Consider the following 20,896-nt stretch of genomic DNA (forward strand, 5'->3'; position numbering starts at 1 on the left):
AAGAATCTCTTTCGTGAAAGCTATTCTGGAAAACTAACCTGCTTATAAAACTCAAGAGGGATTCAGCTCCAAAGCTTTGGAAACCCCAAGACAACTCCCTTCCTCAAGGGAAGGCTGCAAAAATCCTACACAGAAGGCACTTTGATGTAGGGAAATATGTAGTATGAAACTTATGTGTAGACCACTCCACTTCAACCTGCACACCAGCTACACACTATTTCCTAAACACAGATCACTTTTAAACCAGGAAATGTGCCGAGTTTAAAGTAGCTGATCTGAAGGAACTAATATTCAGCGATATCTGGGTTAGAATCTGAGTTGAGGGGATGGCTTGCAAGCCACATTCCCCAACCCCTTTGCTCGATGCAGGAGGTCCACAGCTTGAGTATCTCCAACAGCTGGCTGTCTAGCCTTTGCTTGAAGACCACCAGGGAGGGAAAGCCTACCGACCCCATCAGGTTAATCAGTCCATTGTCAGACTGCCCTACCATCAAGAAGTTGTCTGTCATGGACAAAGGTTCCTCATCAGACAAGTCAATGCAAAGTAGGGTGAGATGGAAATGACCGGCTTGAACACAAATTCTAAAGGAATCAATTGGTGTTCCTCATTGCTAGGCATTAGAGTTTTGCAGCAGGAGGGAGAAACAGAGAGAGAGAGAGAGAGAGAGAGAGAGAGAGAGAGAGAGATGAAAGACGCACAGTCATCACTCAAGAACCTTTCCCTTCCCTTCTTTTACCCCTCCCTCTTCAAATGCCAGGTAAAAGAGACTTAACGAGATAATTAAGGGAGAGGAAAAGGTCAATAAAGAGCTGATTTATGACACATGCTGGAAGAGCCTTGCGTGCATAACTAAGAACTACACTCTCTCCAAAGACAGGCAGCAACGTTCCTCAGAAAAGGGAGATAGAATCTGAAGTTGCTGCTTGCCAGCTCAACCTCATGGGAATCCTGACAAATTGCAGCTACACCGAGGATCCCAAGCAACAGGTCTGAACACCAAAGCAGCAACAAAAGAAATAAAGAGGGTCCAAGACAAGGGCTGCCAACTGATTGAGGCCGTTTTCGCCAACTAAACTTGTGCCTTTTAACAACTCAAGTTTAAATGCATACCAAGAAACAGGTAGTCTACCAAAAATAAAAAGTGGTTCTTGAAATATCCTACTCTGCTTTCTTCATCCTTTAAAGATGTGAAGAAAAGTCAGGTCTGAAAGAGTATCAGGTCCCCTCATCCCAACCAGGTGAAACAGATTCTCCCTCCTCAGTCACCTTCCCTCAAGCTTTTCTGGATTATCAAGTAATTTATTAATATTCCTGCTATTTTCACAAGATGTCTCTGGCAGGGTTGAGTGGGTAGGTTTAGCTAGGGTATTATTAATGTCTGCAAGTGAACACAAGCCATCCTTTTAATTTCTACCAAAAAAATAAAGGTAATTGGCCTAGATCCAAAGAGCATCTGGAGAAGTTGTGTTCAAACAGGGCTTTGCAACCTCTCTATTTCCCTGCTAAAACCAACTGCTCCCTCCTCTGCCAAGAGCCATTCCTGAGGGTTACAGGACTGCTAGTGTCAGGGGTGGATGGGAGGAGCAAGAACAGAAGTTCTGCTCAAATAAGGGGTCCTCGTACCATGTAGCTGTGGCCATTCACTGCATTCACACATTTTCAAATCACTTCCTGGTTAAGGTAAACCATACTTTATGACATCCAATTAGGTCAAACTTTGGCACAACCCATAGTTTGTTTCTAAGTCTAGTTAATAGGCAAGCTACAATTTGTCCATTATGGATGCCAAAACAAACTATAGTGTGCCAAACCAGGAAGTGAGGGAATCTTCAAGTCTCATGGGAAGTTTGCAGGCATCAGGCATAATAATCATGATCTTTCTTCTTCTTTGGCAATCACTCCTAGCCAAGTAAGATTGTCTTCCATAAACACGGTTTTAACAATGAGTCTGTAAGTGACTGTGGAGGCCAATTCTGGAGCCACACGTCCTTCCACAGTGGGGGCATTGGTTTCTGGGTGGGAGTTGATCACGGTGTGGAGTTGCCAAGCATGCCTCCCTCTTATCACGTTTCTCCCTTGCATCCCAAGTTCGAGGGTCTCCAAAGCCCATGACACCTTTGGTAAAGGCTGTTCTCCAACTGGAGCGCTCGCAGGCCAGTGTTTCCCAGTTGGCGGTGTTTATACTACTTTTTTTTAAGATTTGCCTTGAGAGAGTCTTTAAACCTTTTTTTGTTGACCACCAGCATTACGCTTTCCATTTTTAAGTTCGGAAGAGAGTAGTTGCTTTGGAAGATGATCATCAGGCATCCGCACAACGTGACCAGTCCAACAAAGTTGATGTTGAAGAATCATTGCTTCAATACTGATGATCTTTGCTTCTTCCAGTACACTGATATTAGTTTGTCTGTCTTCCCAAGTGATGTGTAAAATTTTTCAGAGACACCATTGATGGAATCTTTCGAGGATACCCAAGTTATGACTAGGGCTGAGTGTTATGTCGATATATCGTCCAAAGCCGGTTTGAAGTCCATCTTGTGATATCAGTTTCATAACTTTTGACCTGGCAATATGTTGTGAATCATGATGTGTTTGTGTGCTATGCAAAAATGACAAAGCAGGAAAAACCGTGAAGCCAGCCAATGCCTCTACATAGCTCCATCCTGTCTGAAATATCAGTATAACACAATGTTTAGCTAGTGATATATCACAATGTTGAAAACCAGGTATCGTCCAACCCTAGCTATGGCTTTGCCATTATATGTGAGCCAAGCAACTGTATTTGGGAATCATTCAGGTTAAAATAAATAAAATCTGACAAATAAAATTATCAGATTATTTTTTTAAAGCTCTATTTAGATGCCTTTTTGAAATGGGGTAGGACATGCTTTATTTTTAAAAAGTCAAAATTGCTACTCAAGTGTTAGAAACAAAAATACCTCTTTGAATGTTTTAAAAGTCCCTTTTACTAGACTAGAACCAAAACAACCTGAGAGCAGACACAGACACACCTAATAACCTTATACTTACCTCCACTGAGAAGCTTCATCACTAACCAGAGTTCATCTTTCACTACGAAGGAAGTATAGTAAGATACGATGTTCGGATGATGGCACTGACTCATGGCTTGTATTTCTTTCTAAAGAAGGGGGTGGGGGAGAAAGAGAAAACTGCTGTTACTATTATTATTATTTTTCAAAAACCATGTGCTGAGTGCTCTATGAAGAAGTAGTGGAGTGCCCAGTTTGGGGGCAGAGTGCTCAAGACATGTGTAAGATGAACCCAGTCATGGCAAGCAAGTGAAGGGGTCAGGAACTGGCCGTAAGAGCTGAGTTGCAGAGTCAGCACAAAACACAAGACACAGCCCTTGCTACACTCCAGTGAAGGGTTGTCTCCAGACTTGGACTACAACTCCCAGCATCCCTAGCTAGCAGAACCAGTCGTCAGGGATGATGGGAACTGTAGCCGCAAAACAGCTGGGAGACCCAAGTTTGGGAAAGCCTGCTCCAGTGCTCCAAGTTGCAGGTAGGCTGCTGCATGTCTGAAGGCTCAACAGTGTTTTAAAAAAGGATCCCTGGATGTAGAAAAACTAGTATATTAAGAAGCATAGGAGCCAACTCCTAGGGTAGGGTTGCCATATTTCAAAAGCGAAAATCCAGACAGAAAAGTTGTTGAGCCTTTTTGGGGCAAAGCTGTTCAGCTTCTTGGCAAAATCGCAAGAAATGCCATACACCTGGACACTGGTGGTCGAATTGCAGCTGTGTCTGGGAAATTCCAGATGTATGGCAACCCTATTATATAAACTGAGGGAGAAAATTCACCTGAGTCTTTGAAGGTGGAGAAATCTGGATGAAGAATGCAAGTTGAGAGGAAAAGAGACAGAATCCTTTCAGATTTAGCCTGATGCTATGCACAATCTGTAAGGATGGTATTTTAAGTCACTGAGAGGAACAACACCACAAGGCCCACCTGCTTGAATGAGCTTGTCCTCAGAATTCTAGAAATATTTAAATTCTGCTCATTTGGAAATGTTTTCTGCAGGGTGTGTGTGGCTGCAACAAAGTGTTGCAGTGTCCAGTGCTGCTGTGCAAGAGGCCGGCCCAATACCCAAATACTCCATTGCATTTCCCCATCTCCCCCTTCCAGTTTCCCATTTCATTCATATCCCAGTATGAGCACAACTATTTCCCACTCCCCCCACATTAGATTCCCCCCTCATATACTTCTGCAAATCTTGCCTTCCCATCTCCTTACATGCCAACACCTCCTTCATGTCAAGAGTGGTGCCATTTTGGCTCCGTAAGGAGAAGCGCCTGCCAAGAACTAAGGTTGCTATTAACATACACGATGTATGGTGCTTGGTTTCGTTGCGATATTGTTCTCTTCTATTGGTTTTCTTTTTACTGTTTCCATTCAATCTTCCTTTGAGGTGCAAAGAACTTAGAAGAAGCGGAATTTAAAACAAAACAAGCAAGGTTGTTTACAAAACAAAACCAATACGATAAAATAATGATAAAAATAATAATATACACAGACAGATTTCCCACCAATGATTTATGGTAAGGGTCAAGTGCCTGGGAACACCCATGTGAACAGGTGAGTTTTTAACCAGCCAGTGAGACATCTGCTCTACAAGCACCAACACTATCTCCTTTCAGAGAAGTTGGTGATGTGCTGCAACCAAGCCCCATCTGGCCTGTACCTTTAAAGCAGTATAACACAACTTAAAACACTAATTGCTTCACCCAAAGGATTCTGGGAAGCGTAGTTTGCTCAAGGTACTGAGAGTTGGGGAGTTAACTCCCCCATTCCCCTCACAGGACTACAGTTCCCAGAATTCCCTGGGAACAATTCTCAGACACTTAAACCACTCTGATAATAGTAGCTCTGTGAGAGGATTAGGGGAATCTAATAATAATAATAATAATAATAATAATAATAATAATAATAAATATTTATATCCCGCCCATCTGGCTGGGTTTCCCCAGCCACTCTGGGCAGCTTCCAATAGAACATTAAAATACAATAATCTATTAAACATTAAAAGCTTCCCTAAACAGGGCTGCCTTCAGATGCACAAATCTCTTCAACTTTAACAAACTACACTTCCCATGATCCCATGGTCACCAACATTTTTGGGCCCATGGACGTGTTTGTAAACCAGAGGCGCTGTTGTGGGTGCCATGCATGCGCCCCTCAACCAAGCACACACCACAACCTATTTGCTCCTTTCAGGCCTGATTTCTTCTACGGTGGGAGGGATGACCACATACTCCGGCACGAGCTTCTCGAAAGAAAGGCAAGAGATGCATGAAACAACCTTGAATAATTGACAGTCTTCTCTAGATTTCAAGATCACAGCTAGGTTGACAGAAGAAGTGGGGGAAGTACTGTGGCTATTAGGAAGGAAGAGGCACTTAGCCATCTGCAATAAGGCTGATTCAATAATGGAAGGCAGAGGATTAAAAAAAAAATCTGTAAAATGGAGAAGTAAAGATATGAATTATTAATGGAAAGGCTGCTGCCTTCCTTTATTTCTGCAAGACTGACAGAGCTGAACACATGGGGCAAAGCTTTCACAACTCTCAATTCCTTCGGTCTCCCCTCATGAAAGTTACAAATCTTGCAAGGGTCCCGAGGATCACATAAAGCAGGCTTCCTCAACCTTAGGTCCCCAGATGTTGCTGGATGACAATTCCCATCATCTATTAGCAGAAGGGCAGCAGTCAGGGGGAGAAATGGTTGGCTCTGGAGCTAACCAATTCTTCTGACCCCCTCAAACAACGAGAATTAGAAAAGCGTGCGAATGCCGCCTCATCTATTTCAGGCTGTAACTTATCACAGCCAACCTAGCGAGGCGAGAGTCTCCAAAAACAACTTTCCTCAAACAACCAACTCTTGAAGGCAGATAGGGTTCCTGCTCCTAGAATTGCCCTAGCTCACAGCTACCACAAACACTAGTGAGTTACACTGCACCATGGGTTATATTCACTCTTCTTAACTAGCCAGAATGATGCTTCAGATAATCAAAATCTCAAGCTTACTTCTTAATGCCTAGAGGATTGCATCTTTTAAAAAACAATCGGATAGCTTATTAATTTTTTTTTAAAAAACCACCTAAAACTTTTAACATACAGTGGTACCTCAGGATGCGAACGGGAACCCGTGTCCACGCGTCTGCGCATGCGTGGATCACGTTTTGTCGCTTCTGCGCATGATATCATTTTGATGGTCTGCGCATGCGCACGCGGCGAAACCCAAAAGTAACACGCTCCGTTACTTCCGGGTCACCGCTGAGCGCAACCCGAATTTGCCTAACCCAAAGCGTATTCATTCTGAGGTATGACTGTACTGGAATAAGGTGTCCTGGTTAAATGAACATTAGCTTTCTTTAAAATAAAAATCTGCACAATTAAAAGGCTTCGGATTGCAAGGGCTATCTTGGAAGAGACATCACCTCGTGCATGAGAAAGGACGACGAGAAGGCCTCTCAGGAGTGTGCCTTTTACACCACACCTATACCACAAAAGCTTATTGTTTTTACTGGCACAAAAATTTGCTATCAGTCCATCAGCTAATATAATTGCTGTCATCGGCTGACTAATCTGAAGGACTGCAGCTCAGAAGTAGAGAATCTGATTTGCACACAGAAGGTTCCGGGTTCAATCCCCATCGTCTCCAAGCAGGGCTGAGAATGGCCCCTGCCTGGAATGCTGGAAAGACGCCATCAATAAAAACAATACGGATTTAGGTGGCTTGATATACTGATTCATATATGGCAGCTTCCTGGGTGCTACTGCCTGCCTCCCAGGCAACCTGGCAGGACCTGCTCCTTTTGGACAGAAGGAAGAGGCAAATGTAGAATGCCGCTTCCTTGCAGCGGTCGGGGCTTTTCCTCCAGCCCAGATGTCGAGGCTGAGCTATAATGAGAGCAGACATCAACCCGCAGAGTAATTAAGACTGCTCAGCCATAAGCTTCGGCAGACTCGAATCCCGAGGAATCTCTCTGCACGCAAGGGATCTCGGGGTTTCTACCTTTCCATCTCCAAAAGGCCCAGATGTAACAGCTCCTCCGAAATGAAAAAGCAACATGGAATCTACTGTTGTGCTCAGGGATGCACAAGTCAACCATGTCTGCCGGATAAGGACGAGAAACGCTTTCTAGGAATTTCAGCTCTTTCGCAGGAAAGGCTGTGCAATCCAAAAGCATTTGCTGAACACTCCCCCACACACACCGCCCCAAAGAGACCAACAGTCCGACCACTATTTATACGCATTAGTACATAATCTCAGCTGTCCTTACAAAGATCCAATCTTCTGCTTCAGGTACACCCTAGAGCATGGGAATAATCGAACAGGGTTTTTTCCGCTTTGAATATCAGACCCCAATGCCACATCAAACACTGCATTTTAAAAGCCCTTTCACTGCTATATGGTAATGGTTCCCAACTGGGGGTCTAATACTCATTAACTGCCCAGGACGTCCCATTTTGGGGGGCCACGACTCATGCAAGGGCGCAGCCTGAAAGGTGCACGTCCCAGATTTGCACTGGGCCTTGATGGAGGGTATGGTGGCACCATTCACCCAACAAAAACTACCACAGAGAGACTAACCTTTTTCAAAAGTAGGTGGTCCATGGCTTGGATTTTTTGGGAACCATCGCTATATAGCAGGCATCAGCAAACTTTTTCAGCAGGGGGTCAGTCCACTGTCTCTCAAACCTTGTGCGAGGCCAGATTATATTTTTTGGGGGGGGAAATGAACGAATTCCTATGCCCCACATATAACCCAGAGATGCATTTTAAATAAAAGGACACATTCTACTCATGTAAAAACACACTGATTCCCGGACCATCCGTGGGCCGGATTGAGAAGGCAATTGGGCCACATCCGGCCCCCGAGCCTTCATTTGCCTACCCATGCTATATAGCATGAGACATCAGGATGGAGGAGCTGCTGCTCTAGAAATACAAGTCAAAAGCTCCCTTTTCCAATGCTCTTCTTTGGACACTGGACACGATCCAGCCTGAAACCCTGGAGAGCCGCTGTCAGTCAGTGTTGACAATATTGAACTAGATGGATCAACAGTCTTGATTCAGTATAAGGAAGCTTCCTGTGTTCTGGCTCCCAAGAATCATGCACATTCCCAACATCAGCCTGAATGCCACTCTTGCGAGAGGGGTGCACTCAACTATCCTGCCCACCTGCAATGCCTAGCTTCACATCCAGTCTATTATATTCCACAAGTGTCTGCCACGATTCCCTCCACCCCTGCCATTTTGTGGAAGATCGTGCCTACACCTCAATGATCCTTTCTTCTTCTTCTTCCCTTTTTTCCTTTGCTCTGCCTAACAGCCAAGGTGTCCTTGAGTTACTGCGTGCATATTTCCATACTAAATCCCCCACGCTAATCCCTGGTGTGGGCAAGCCCTGGCTTTCTAAATTTAAAACACTGTCACTGTGTATGAAGATGGCATTCATCTAGAAATGCACGCCTGTTAATTATAAACACGTCGCCGTTGCAAACCGCCACATGACAACAAGGTGTGAGGGTCACAGGAGGCCGCGCAGCCCCTCGAGTATATTTTGAGACTTTTAACGGCAAGTTAAGTGCTTCCCAAAATGCCCAGCAAGCTCTTTTCTGAGTGGGGGGAATTATCATTCCAAGGCAGGCTTTTACAACCTGGTGCCCCCACAGGGATTATGGGCTGAAACTCCTCTATCAGACCAAGCCACCGTGGCCAATGGTCAGTGATGATGGGGAATTTGGAGTCCAGCAACATCTGAAGTGCCCTGTGATGAATCTGAGAACTGTAGAGTTGGAAGGGACCCTGAGTGTCATCTAGTCCAATCCTCTGCAATGCAGGAATCACAGCTAAATAATCCTGGACAGAAGGCCAACCAAACTGTTTTGGAAGTCCACTGCCTTCCAAAGGAGCCTGTCCCACTGTCAAACAACTCGTGCTGACATATAGGTCTTCTAAGGAAGGCTGTTCCAAGCAATCTGAAGGAGGATGCCTTTTCAAACTCAGTTTCTATCTAACGTTACCCCACCCCTCAAAAAAAGACCCCTATTCCGCATCATACTTGCAGCACGGTCAACACCCCCAAGGCCTAACCCATCAGTTAATTTGGTTATAATCAAGTTTTTTTTAATAGTTTCAAATCTATGCCTCCCTTGCAACAGTGGTGAGAAACTGCAGCTATCTACCTATCCTTCCTTGCACCCCACAAGTTCTGGATGGAAGTGCAGCCCAAACAAACCCAGTTAAGGGGGCAGAGTTCTCAAGAACGTTAGGGGGAAATGTACAAAGTGCCAGAAGATCAAGGAAAGGCAAAACTGAAGGGAGCCCTGCCTGCTGGGGCAGCCAGCAATAGTAATGGAGCCCTAGCTGCTCAGTTGACTGGGGAGGGAGATGGAGGGGATCAAAACTTTTGCGCCTCCACCCACACAACAAGACTTAACGCACCCCAACACAAAATCTGCATATGGTTTCCCCCCACACACAATTCTTTTGGTCTATTTGACCTCCCCAATACATTATTTTCTGCTCCACCCCCACCCCACCCCCCAGCACCACCAAGGTGGAAAGGCCAGGGCTTTTGATGTGGCACAAAAGCTAGGATTGTGTTGCCTAGAAACTGGATGGAATGTGTTGCAAGCTGGCAACTGGGCTTGGATTCCCCCCTCGATCAGCAGAATAAGCAAGGAGAGCAGCACTCAGAGTGCGCAATGGCTGGGCTGTGGAAGAGGCACCAATTCGACCCCTCTCAATTCATCTCTCTCTCTCTTTCTCTCTCTTTCCAGAGTTAACTGAATTGCTCTATTAAGCTGGTGTTTCTTCAAGGCAATGATTCCCCCCAAAAAAGTCTTTAGAATGCATTAGGGCAGTCGCTTGATTAAAGAAACCTTGGGTGACGAAGTGAGTCACCTGCTTAAATCTGAACACAAGTTAAATTGAAGTCCGCACCACGTTAGAAGAATCATTCCTGCTTGTGTGTTTAATCAAGAGCACTGACCAACTGTAGTAGTTATGTAGTACCTGCGTGCGTGTTTTTAAAAAAAATTTAAGATCCATTGCTCAATCAATTATGCAAACGTTTCCAAGCAAACTATTTTTAATCCGTGTAACCAGGCAATTAAATGCTGCAGTGGAAAATTTTCCAGCACTTTATTTTACCATGGAAAATGTTCCACTCCATAAATTCATTAATAATTATGAAAGGATGTCAGCTGCAAGTAAAAATTAGGCAAGCAAGGCAGTCTCAAAGTTTTAAGCATTGTTTACTAAACACAGGGCATCAGAATGTTGTTGTTGTTTTTAATTAAAACTCAAAATTTCCAATGCAAATTATGCTAATATAATAAGGAAAGTTTCCTGGAAACCCCACAGCACTGGAGGCTAATTAACCATTCCATCATGCAGGGCAGTTTCTCTGGCCCAGCTGGCAAGAGCGGTGTGTTTAGAAGAGATATGTTTAAATACACCCACAGCAAACCAAGTGGCTTTGGGGGAGGCTGTTAAATGGGAACACTAAAAAGCAGGAGCAGTTAAGTAGTAGTGTGGAAACTTTGTCCATTCTTTGCCAAACACATCACAGCTGTCTGGTTGCTCAACAATAAAAATACTCTGCACATGCTCAAGATGGTGGCACCAATTTTTGTTCACATGTGCTGGGGATCAGGCTTAGCCCCAGCTCAAGCTAAGTCCTGCAACAAGCATTCTGCACCATCACGATTGCCAGATCTGGATATCTTGGAGGCATCTATCCAGCCACTGCTGGAGAAAGAAAACTGGGCAGATCTTTTTTAAAATCTGCGTTTGCCTTGATTATTTCACCACCACCATCTATTATCAGAAGGAGGACTAGCTGGCTGAGAGAAGAGACCCAAGAAACTATTGAAGGTGGAAAATCCCCATCTTCCTGATCCTGACAGGGCGCAGCTCGGATGCAATATTAAAAGTTTGTTTGTTATGTTTAAGTCACTAGGGGAAGAAAAGCACGAGGCTCCTTCCCCCAACGAAAAGCCCGGTAAACAAAGCGCGACTGCCCATCAGGTCACCTAATTGGGACCTCTTGAGAAGAAAATGAAGCAATTCATTGCTGCCCCATTCATTAGCCAATGAAATAGGGGGCTGTTGTGGAGGACTGGGTCAGCTGGAGATTAAATTATTTAATTAGGAGTTTTATCTGTGTTTTCTGCTGCAGAGCTTTCTGAATGGTTCTTTGAGCCCTGAGCTGGCAAGTGCCCAAGTTCCAACAGTATGTGTGACTACTTTAGCAGGAAGGGACTAAAGAGAGGAGGGGATGGGGCCGAATGGTACAACGGATGCAAAAGGCAATCAGACACACAGGCTCAGCCTCTAGGTTTTGGGTGGCTGGGTGGGGGCGGCGTGGCTCTGGGCAAGCTGCTCTCAGCAGCCTCTCCATCGGTGGCATCGTGCCCCCCCCCCTTACAGGCACCGCAAACATGATTCATCTTTAAGGGATCGAATCACTTCCCAAACCTGTATACACCTGAACCAGATCTGACCCGTAACAACTTACTTCACAGCTGCAGTGGAACTAAAGCCCACAAAACTGAGTGGTCTGACTCCCCAAGAGCAAGAGGCAGCGCAGGAAACACTTCACAGTCTGGGGGAAGGAATGTGTGCCTCCAGGCCCCTCCATTTGGTCTTGCAACCTTTCACAGGCCCTGCTCCACACTCTCAAGTGCTTTTTCCTGGCTGCAATGTGTCCTTAAAGGGTAATGGGGACCCCTGACCATTAGGTCCAGTCGTGACCAACTCTGGGGTTGTGGCGCTCATCTCGCTTTATTGGCCGAGGGAGCCAGCGTACAGCTTCCAGGTCATGTGGCCAGCATGACTAAGCCGCTTCTGGTGAAACCAGAGCAGCGCACGGAAATGCCGTTTAGCTTCCCACCGGAGCGGCACCTATTTATCTACTTGTACTCTGACGTGCTTTTGAACTGCTAGGTTGGCAGGAGCAGTGACTGAGCAACGGGAGCTCACCCCATCACGGGGATTTGAACCTCCGACCTTCTGATCGGCAAGTCCTAGGCTCTGTGGTTTAACCCACAGCGCCACCCGCGTCCCTTGAATTATGATAATATTCCTTACTTGCTAAGATAGGGTAGGGGTGCAGAACTCTTTTCTGTGGCTAGGATTAAGGTTGGGCAGCATATCTATATATTGTCCGAAACCGGTTTGAAGTCCATATCATGATAGCAGTTTCATAATTTTTTGTCCGGGAAATATATGGCAAAACATGGTTTGCGTGTGTGTGCTATGCAAAAATCACAATGTGGGGAAAACTGTAAAGCCGGCCAACACTTCTACATAGCTTCATCCTTATTTCAGACATTGTGACAGATCAGTATATTCTAATGTTTAGCTGGTGATATATCACAATGTTGAAAACCAGATATCGCGCAGCGCTCCTGTTCACCTCTGTATAGTTTCATTTTTATTTCAGACTTTGTGATATATCAGTATAATGCGATGTTTAGCTGATGATATACAGTCGTACCTTGGTTCCCAGAGGCCTTGGTACTCATACATTTTGGCTCCCGAATGCCGAAAACCGGGAAGTGTTCCGGTTTTCGAATGCTTTTCGGAAGCCAAACGCCGATGTGGCTGTCGGCTATTGGTTCCGGGTTGCCTGCGCCAATCGGAAGCCACGCCTTGGTTTTCAAATGTTTCAGAAGTCGAACAGACTTCTGGAACAGATTACGTTCGAGAACCAAGGTATGACTCTATTTTGATGCTGAAAACCTGGTATCGCCCAGAGCTAGTTTGGATGTAAGAGCCACATCCACTGCCATAATAATAATAATAATTTATTATTTATACCCCGCCCATCTGGCTGGGTTTCCCCAGCCACTCTGGGCAGCTTCCAACAAAACACTAAAATACAATAACCTATTAAACATTAAAAGCTTCCCTAAACAGGGCTGCCTTTAGATGTCTTCTAAAAGTTTGGTAGTTATTTTTCTCTTTGACATCTGGTGGGAGGGCGTTCCACAGGACGGGCGCCACTACCGAGAAGGCCCTCTGCCTGGTTCCCTGTAACTTGGCTTCTCGCAGCGAGGGAACCGCCAGAAGGCCCTCGGCGCTGGCCCTCAGTGTTTGGGCAGAACGATGGGGGTGGAGACGCTCCTTCAGGTAAGGCCATGCGAGTGTTTGCCTCTGGCCACTCACCCCATGCCACAGAGCCAACATAAGGCTGCTCATGATGGAAAGCAGCCCTCAATGTGAAAATGGTTTCCTACCACTGATCGTCCAGTCCCCCCCCCCATTTTTTTGTTTCCCGTAATTGTACAGCTTTCTCCTATGCATTCCAAGGGTGAAATCCTACCCACAAATCCAGGAAACCTACACACACACACACACACACACACACAGAGAGAGAGAGAGAGAGAGAGAGAGAGACAGCAACCACAAGATTTTAACACTTTTTCAAATGTTGCTTACAGTCATGAGGTCTTCAACTTTTTCCTTAAAACAAAAAACAACCACAAAAACCCAGCACAGTCACAGAAAGTCTAACAAATTGCCTGTACAGGGGGGGAACTCCTCCGCCAACATAGAGCAACGGTGATTTATAGACCCTAAAATGAATTGTGGAAGAAGATGGATGGGATTTTTGTACCAGAAGCTCATCCATGCTGGTCTGGCATTTCTCAAGGTTGATCCGCTTGATTGCCACCTTTTCTTTCTTCGGACTACAATAGGCTGCTTGCACCACGGCTGTTGCTCCACTGCCTGGCAGAGAAAACACAGAAAAATACAAAGTTAGGAAGAAGCTGCTAAGGATGCTGCCGAGTAGCATCTCTTTGCGAGGAGAGGTCTGAAATATTGACAACTACATTTTTGAATTCTATTATTTCATTTATGGGCCCTTCTTTCTTCCAAGGAGCTCAAGGTGGTGCATGTGCTTCTCCCTCCCTGCAATTTACCCTCACAACATCCCTGTGAGGCAGGTCAGGCTGAGGTCTTCATGAGGAAGCGGTGATTAGAACCCTGCCCTTCCAGGTATTGGTTCAACACTCTTAAGCCAATCAGCCACACTGGTTTTCTTTGCATAAATACACTGATAAATAGTGCTGCTTCTGAACACTGTTGGCATACTCAAATTGCATATTCTGCCCACAAACTTACAGAAATCCTATAGTCCTGCCTTAAAAATAAAAAGAAAGATAAATTACTAGCCTGCCAGTAACTCCACGCCTCTTGTAGAAGCCAGTTGCACTTCTCTGATGGGCACTCCATTTCTCCTCCAGTGGCCAGCTCAAATGTCAGCATGCAATTGCTTTTTCAGCTATGGCTACCAGGCCAGAATTTAAATCAGGCATGGGCAAACTCGGCCCTCCAGATGTTTTGGGACTACAATTCCCATCATCCCTGACCACTGGTCCTGTTACCTAGAGATGATGGGAGTTGTAGTCCCAAAACATCTGGAGGGCCGAATTTGCCCATGCCTGATTTAAATGCAAGGCTCCGTATCTCACTTGCTCCCCACTACATCCATTCATATCCCCCCCTCCAACTATTAGGTTGCAGAGCAAACAAAGAGACTTCCTAGGGATGACTTTCTCCAAAGTATATATATTTAAAAAAGCAACAAGACACACATGTGAATTCTCACTTTGGCAGCAACTGTGGCACACCATGGATTTTCCAGACCAAACTTAAGGCGGATCGCCAGGCTGCCTTAAGAAAAACGTTAATAAAGGCATAGCTGCAATTCCTGGGATGGCTGAGCTGCTATGGAATTTAAATTGTAACATTCCTCAAGAGAGGCAGAACAAGTTTGAAGGTATCACTACAGACACAGCATACCAAAACCACAAAGCTAATAGCAAGAAGAGTGAAAGGTGACAATGAGGAAGCTGTTGTGAAGCAAGGAACAGTTTTTTGAAAGGGGATAGCAAAGCTTCCCAAAGTCTTCTCTCTCACCCTTTACAAGGCCAAGCTGACTTGACAACAGTTTTGCTGCTGAAGCTAACCAGTCCTGACTTTTATATACTTTCCAGATGCGCACTTTAGCAAAGGAGACCAACACTGAGGAAATGCAATACGCAAATCTCCCAATGCAAACTAACATAAGATTTGGCGTCCTCAGCACCTGAGTGGGGTTCCTAGCTCTCAGGACTGAAGAAAACACAAAGTCCAGAAACTTAAGTCAGAAAACCCCTAGCAACAGTCCTTCGTGTTCCTCACCCCAACCGTCAAAATATTTCTCTCCCTCTTGAACTTTCTGCAGATGTAATTCCCCTATCCACCCCAAAACACTTCCAGCTCACCTTTATATCATTTGCACAACCTCAGGTCTTGAAAACTATTCAGTTATTTTGCTCATTTTTATTCTGGACACAGGACTGAGAGTGGTTGCACTGGCTTTAAAGCTGTTTTTATCCATGCCTATTAAGAAGTCTAGTATCTGAGAGATGACCTAGGTACACATACACACCCCACAACATAACCCTCTACATGTGCCCCCTTGCTACTGACAGCTCTGGAAAGCAGCGAGTGAGAGAGTGAACAAGAGCCGTATGCAGTTTGCCACGTGTGTTTATTTACTCGGAGCACTATTAACATGTTCAAATTAGATTTGCCATTTGAAAACGAGCAATTATATTCCTTCCTTTCCCTTCGGCCAGGCTCCCTCCTGGGCCAATTTAAAGGGCACCCAAACTATTCAGCGTTAATTCCCTGGGATGGAGGGAAAGCAATTCTGCAGTACCCATTTCCAGCACACAGCGACCAGATCAGAATGGTACACCATTCCTCCTTAATCGCCTGCAGCTGTCTTGATGGAAGATGCCATAATAAACGCTACGATCACTGTATCCACTTCTCATCTTACTGTGGCTCAATGCTTTTTTATTATTTTTATTATTAAACAGGAACCGCTGTAGTCAAAATGGTATCCCCATTCCTCCTTTGCCTCTGAACTGCCCCTTCTCCAAACATTGGTGGCCAGTTATAAATAATATTTTAATTGGCTAGTGGGCCACTACCCCAGCAGTTTTCAAAACAGTGTCACCTGAAGACACTTCTCTATTGCCAAGAGCTGTCCAGGCAAAGGGCTGACAAACCTGCACCAGAGTAAAGCTACATTTTTAGTGGTCAGGACTGGATGAACACCTCTGGATGGAGATTAGAAAACAGGAATTTGTGACCATATCTCATTGGGCTAAGAGAGAAAAATAATAGAGTACTTTGCCTTCTAAAAAATGCTATTAAAACAATAAATGCTGTTCCTTGCAGTGTAGCAGGTGGGCAGACGGGTTGTTGTTGTTTAGTCGTGTCCGACTCTTGGTGACCCCATGGACCAGAGCATGCCAGGCACTCCTGTCTTCCACTGCCTCCCGCAGTTTGGTCAAACTCATGCTGGTAGCTTCAAGAACACTGTCCAACCATCTCGTCCTCTGTCGTCCCCTTCTCCTTGTGCCCTCCATCTTTCCCAACATCAGGGTCTTTTCCAGGGAGTCTTCTCTTCTCATGAGGTGGCCAAAGTACTGGACCCTCAGCTTCAGGATCTGTCCTTCCAGTGAGCACTCAGGGCTGATTTCCTTCAGAATGGAAAGGTTTGATCTTCTTGCAGTCCATGGGACTCTCAAGAGTCTCCTCCAGCACCATAATTTAAAAGCATCAATTCTTCGGCGATCAGCCTTCTTGATGGTCCAGCTCTCACTTCCATACATCACTACTGGGAAAACCATGGCTTTAACTATATGGACCTTTGTTGGCAAGGTGATGTCTCTGCATCAGATGGCAGACGGGTTAGTCAAAAGCAATGGTTTAAGAGCCAATGTCTCTTTTCAGTAAAGAGATTTAAGCAGCTGGGAGTCATTCAACCTACTTTTTCGGAGGGTTACGATATAAAATCATAAACCTGCAACTTCAGGGCAAACCATGAGATAAAGCTAATTCCCAAATAACTTTGTAGAAGACTTCCTTCCACGTACAGTGGTACCTCGCAAGACGAATGCCTTGCAAGACGAAAAACGCGCAAGACGAAAGAGTTTTCCGTTTTTTGAGTCGTTCCGCAAGACGAATTTCCCTATGGGCTTGCTTCTCAAGATGAAACGTCTTGCGAGTTCTTGCGAGTTTGTTTCCTTTTTCTTAAAGCCGCTAAGCCGTTAATAGCCGCTAAGCCGTTAATAGCCGCTAAGCCGCTAATAGCCGCTAAGCCGCTAATAGCCGTGCTTCGCAAGACGGAAAAACCGCAAGACGAAGAGACTCGCGGAATGGATTAATTTCGTCTTGCGAGGCACCACTGTACTTGTACTGTGGCTATATATATCCAATAGGGCTGGGTGATATATCGTCCAAAACTGGTTTGAAGTCCGTGACCATTTCATCATTTTTGACCATGACAACATATCAAGACGTATCACCAAGAAAATATCTTTCTAATGACGGACCTCGTACAGATTCTGATATGTTAACATACACAGAAACCCAGCATATCCTTCAGGGATTTCAAGTTTTATGTCATTCTGAAGATACAGGAGCAGGTTAATCAGATTTGCGCCATTTTGCCAAGGCTCTCCAATCTCTCACACATTTCCTTAGATGTAAGATAAAATCCTTCCAAAACTCCCCCCCCCCCAAAAAGCAACAATTATCACTAAAGGTATTACGCATTTGACTCAAGGAGTCAAATGACACTGGGGTGTTATTTTATGTCAATTTCTCCTCAACTTTGGTCCCCAAAACTGCAAGCCTCTTGTAGAATTTCAATATTTCAGCTGACAGTGACACAAATCTCTCCCTCTGTCTTGTCACAACATATGTGTCATTGTGCCACACTGTTAAGAAATAATATGAGTCGCATTATTTCTTAACAGTATGTGACTGGAAGAATCGCACACTGATTTGTGTTGGGGGCGGGAAGGAATTCCTGAAGAAATTTCTGAGCCCTTCGTTCTCTAAATGAGTCGCTTTCCGTATGAGCAGAAGAGAAAAAGCTTCTCTGTAAATGTTTTCCAGGACTGGCCCTCAACTCACTCCCCGCTTCTCTACAATCCTCATCTAGCCCTCTGCCCTTAATTTTTGAATTAATTTCATCTCTTGGGCTGAAGGCCCTTCTGCCCCATCCAAGATGGCTGCCACCATTTTATAGCCGTGACTTCAGAGAAACAGGACAATAAAACGCCACATGACCTCTCTCTTTCCCTAGCTTTGCTGTCGGTATTACTCAAATTCCTGTCCATGATCCTAGGCCAGCCTTCCCCAACATGACACCCTTCAGATGTTGTCGAACTATAATTCCCATGCTGGCTGGGACTGAGGGGGGTTGGAGTCCAACAACGTCCAAACGGCGCCATGTTGAGGAAGGCTCTCTTCTAGAAGTTTCCCTTCGTATTTCCTCCTATGCTCACCCACTTCCATTAAGTGGAGTTTCAAAATACCACACACACACTTCATGGTGACCATAGTTTAAACCATCAGGGCTAGAAGCCTTGAAGTATTTTTAATACAAAATTGCTTTATTTTTGCTGAATGGATTCCATGAGCTCTTCAACAGTCCACTCTTAATTATGGGTTATTTAAGCCATGTTATTTAATATGTTTAAACACGATAAATGTCTTTACAGCCCTCCTCAAAGGATCTTGGGAACCCCTCACAGATCTACAATTCCCAGCACCCCCTAAACTACAGTTTCCAGGGATCTTTGAGGGGGTTGTGCTTTAACTGTGCCTTAAATGTATGGTGTGTAGGCAGCCTAAGAAACTATTAATATGGCTGCTTTTTAAAATAGAAATCACCTCGCCCTGAGGAGCACAGAGAAAAAACAGAAGCCTCCTGGTGAGCAGCCATCATTCAGCTCCCAAGAGTAGCTCCTGCCTTCCCCAATTTCCACCACAGAAGCTTTTGAAGAGCTCTTTTTGCCCTGAGGGAATAGAAGAAACAGATACCGGCTTCGTTTAAAAACAAAAACATTTGTCTTTTCTATTTGACATCCTTGTAACAATGACCATCAATAAACCTCTTTGTAAGGTCCACGTGAAAAGCAGAATAAAGAGCTTATGAAATAATATGGCTATTCTAATGGCAACTTTGTGGGGTGTTATTAATATGCCAGCATATATTGCGCAGTTTTCTTTATTGCTCATAGCCAGTGCGTTATGTACTTTTCTTGACGGGGGGAACTGACTCTTTCCAAAAGCAATTTGCCAGCATATGAGCTAATAATTTTCCTGGCCTGTCACAAGCTGCAAAATGTTTGGGTTTAGTACACAAGTATTTCAAAATATGATGCAAGAGTTCTAGTGCCTAATTTCCTTTACTAGATTCAGCTGTTATACATCAATCCTGTTATTTTTTTCATTAGCAATTCTTCTCTTCCAAACAATGCTAGTTTTCCCGGTTCTTCCGACTAGTCAAATACATTGCTGTAGGAAAATAGGAGCAACTTTGTTAGATTCAACTTCGCTGAATGCCCTGAATTCTAGTAGTATAAGAGGAAGAGAAAAATTATACCCTATCTGCTTTCTCTACACCCATGCATCATTTTTTACACCTCTATCATGTCCCCCGCTTTACTTGTCTTCTTTCCAAACTCCAAACTTTCCTCAGCACTGCCTCCCTAGTAGTACCTTGCTTCCATCCTATTTCGTTTTTTTGAAAAACAAAACCACATGCCTGATAACATTTTTTTAAAAAAATGCAATTACACCTAATGATTATGGTCATTAAACCACCAGTTGAAGTATTAATAACCTAGCAGGTTAAGGAAGGGGAGAGATTAAATAAACCCACCAGATATAATAACTATTTCCTGAATGGACAACGTATTGCATATAGAAACATATAAGCAAAGGCTTGCATGGACGGAAGGCAACTCATAGAATTGTCTCCACAAGTCTCCAAAGGTTGCAAACCCTTACACTGCATAGCAGATATTAAATATATTAATATAGATTTCACTTTACATCAAATAAGAACAAGCAGAAGAAAAGGGGTAATATATTAGTTCAAGCTTACTCACTAACTCCAGCCTCTAATGTGCAGGTTTCTGAAGTATCAGTCAATGAAGTTCTTCTCTGTATTCCCTTGTGCAATAGCCTCAATTTGATTAATTGATCAGAGAGCTGAACCATTTCCTCTTCACATCTACCGATTGCTACTTTAATTCCAGAGAGATAGCTGTGCTAGTCTGCAGCAATTTAGGCCCAATTCAAATGATGCTCTTACCCGATGGCTCCCCCACAGCAAGAGAAAATGAATAATAGAATAACAGAATTGTAGAGTCGGAAGAGACCCAAAGATCCACCCCCCTCCAGTGAAGGAATCACAGCTAAATAATGGCTGACAGATGGCAATCAAACCCATGGCCTTCTGAGGGAGTATGTTCCACCGTCAAGCAGCTCCTACCATCAGAAAGTTCTGTACAGTGGTACCTTGGTTCTCAAACTTAATCCGTTCCAGAAGTCCATTCCAAAACCAAAGCATTCCAAAACCAAGACATGCTTTCCCATAGAAAGTAATGCAAAATGGATTAATCCGTTCCAGACTTTTAAAAACAACCCCTAAAAAAAGCAATTGAACATGAATTTTACAATCTAACGAGACCATTGGTCCATCAAATGAAAGCAATAAACAATGTACTGCAGTCACACAATCAATCAATTAGTAGCTGAACTGGGTTCCACACAGTCACAAAAACAAAAGAGCTGCAAAAACAAAAATGCAAAATAAATGCAAAAAATAGACAGACCTCAGTGTAACACCCAAAACAGAAGTGTGGCACTCAGATCAGAAGTGTAACACTCAAAACGGAGCATGTTCGGCTTCCAAAAAACGTTCACAAAACGGAACACTCACTTCTGGGTTTGCAGGGTTCCAAGTTGTTTGAGTACCAAGGCGTTTGAGAACCGAGG

General features: G+C 44.3%; 1 protein-coding gene across 4 annotated transcripts in view; it reads right to left on the bottom strand.

Moving 5' to 3' along the window:
* OXSR1 (oxidative stress responsive kinase 1) overlaps positions 1-20,896 on the bottom strand; it is an 85,212-nt gene that overhangs the window by 49,885 nt on the left and 14,431 nt on the right. The window contains exons 1-3 of one of the 4 annotated variants that reach the window (XM_081163637.1): positions 18,782-18,896; positions 13,653-13,765; positions 3,029-3,137 (exon numbers count right to left, since the gene is read on the bottom strand). In XM_081163637.1, the coding sequence (XP_081019763.1) occupies positions 3,029-3,137; positions 13,653-13,765; positions 18,782-18,836 (277 nt within the window). In that variant the 5' untranslated portion in view covers positions 18,837-18,896. Of the gene's footprint in view, positions 1-3,028; positions 3,138-13,652; positions 13,766-17,291; positions 17,430-18,175; positions 18,399-18,781; positions 18,897-20,896 lie in introns of those variants that run through there. The other 3 variants (XM_081163638.1, XM_081163636.1, XM_081163635.1) reach the window with 3 other exon arrangements.

The sequence above is a fragment of the Podarcis bocagei genome, assembly GCF_964188305.1.
Source record: "Podarcis bocagei genome assembly, chromosome: 12".
Taxonomy (NCBI): Eukaryota; Metazoa; Chordata; class Lepidosauria; order Squamata; family Lacertidae; genus Podarcis; species Podarcis bocagei.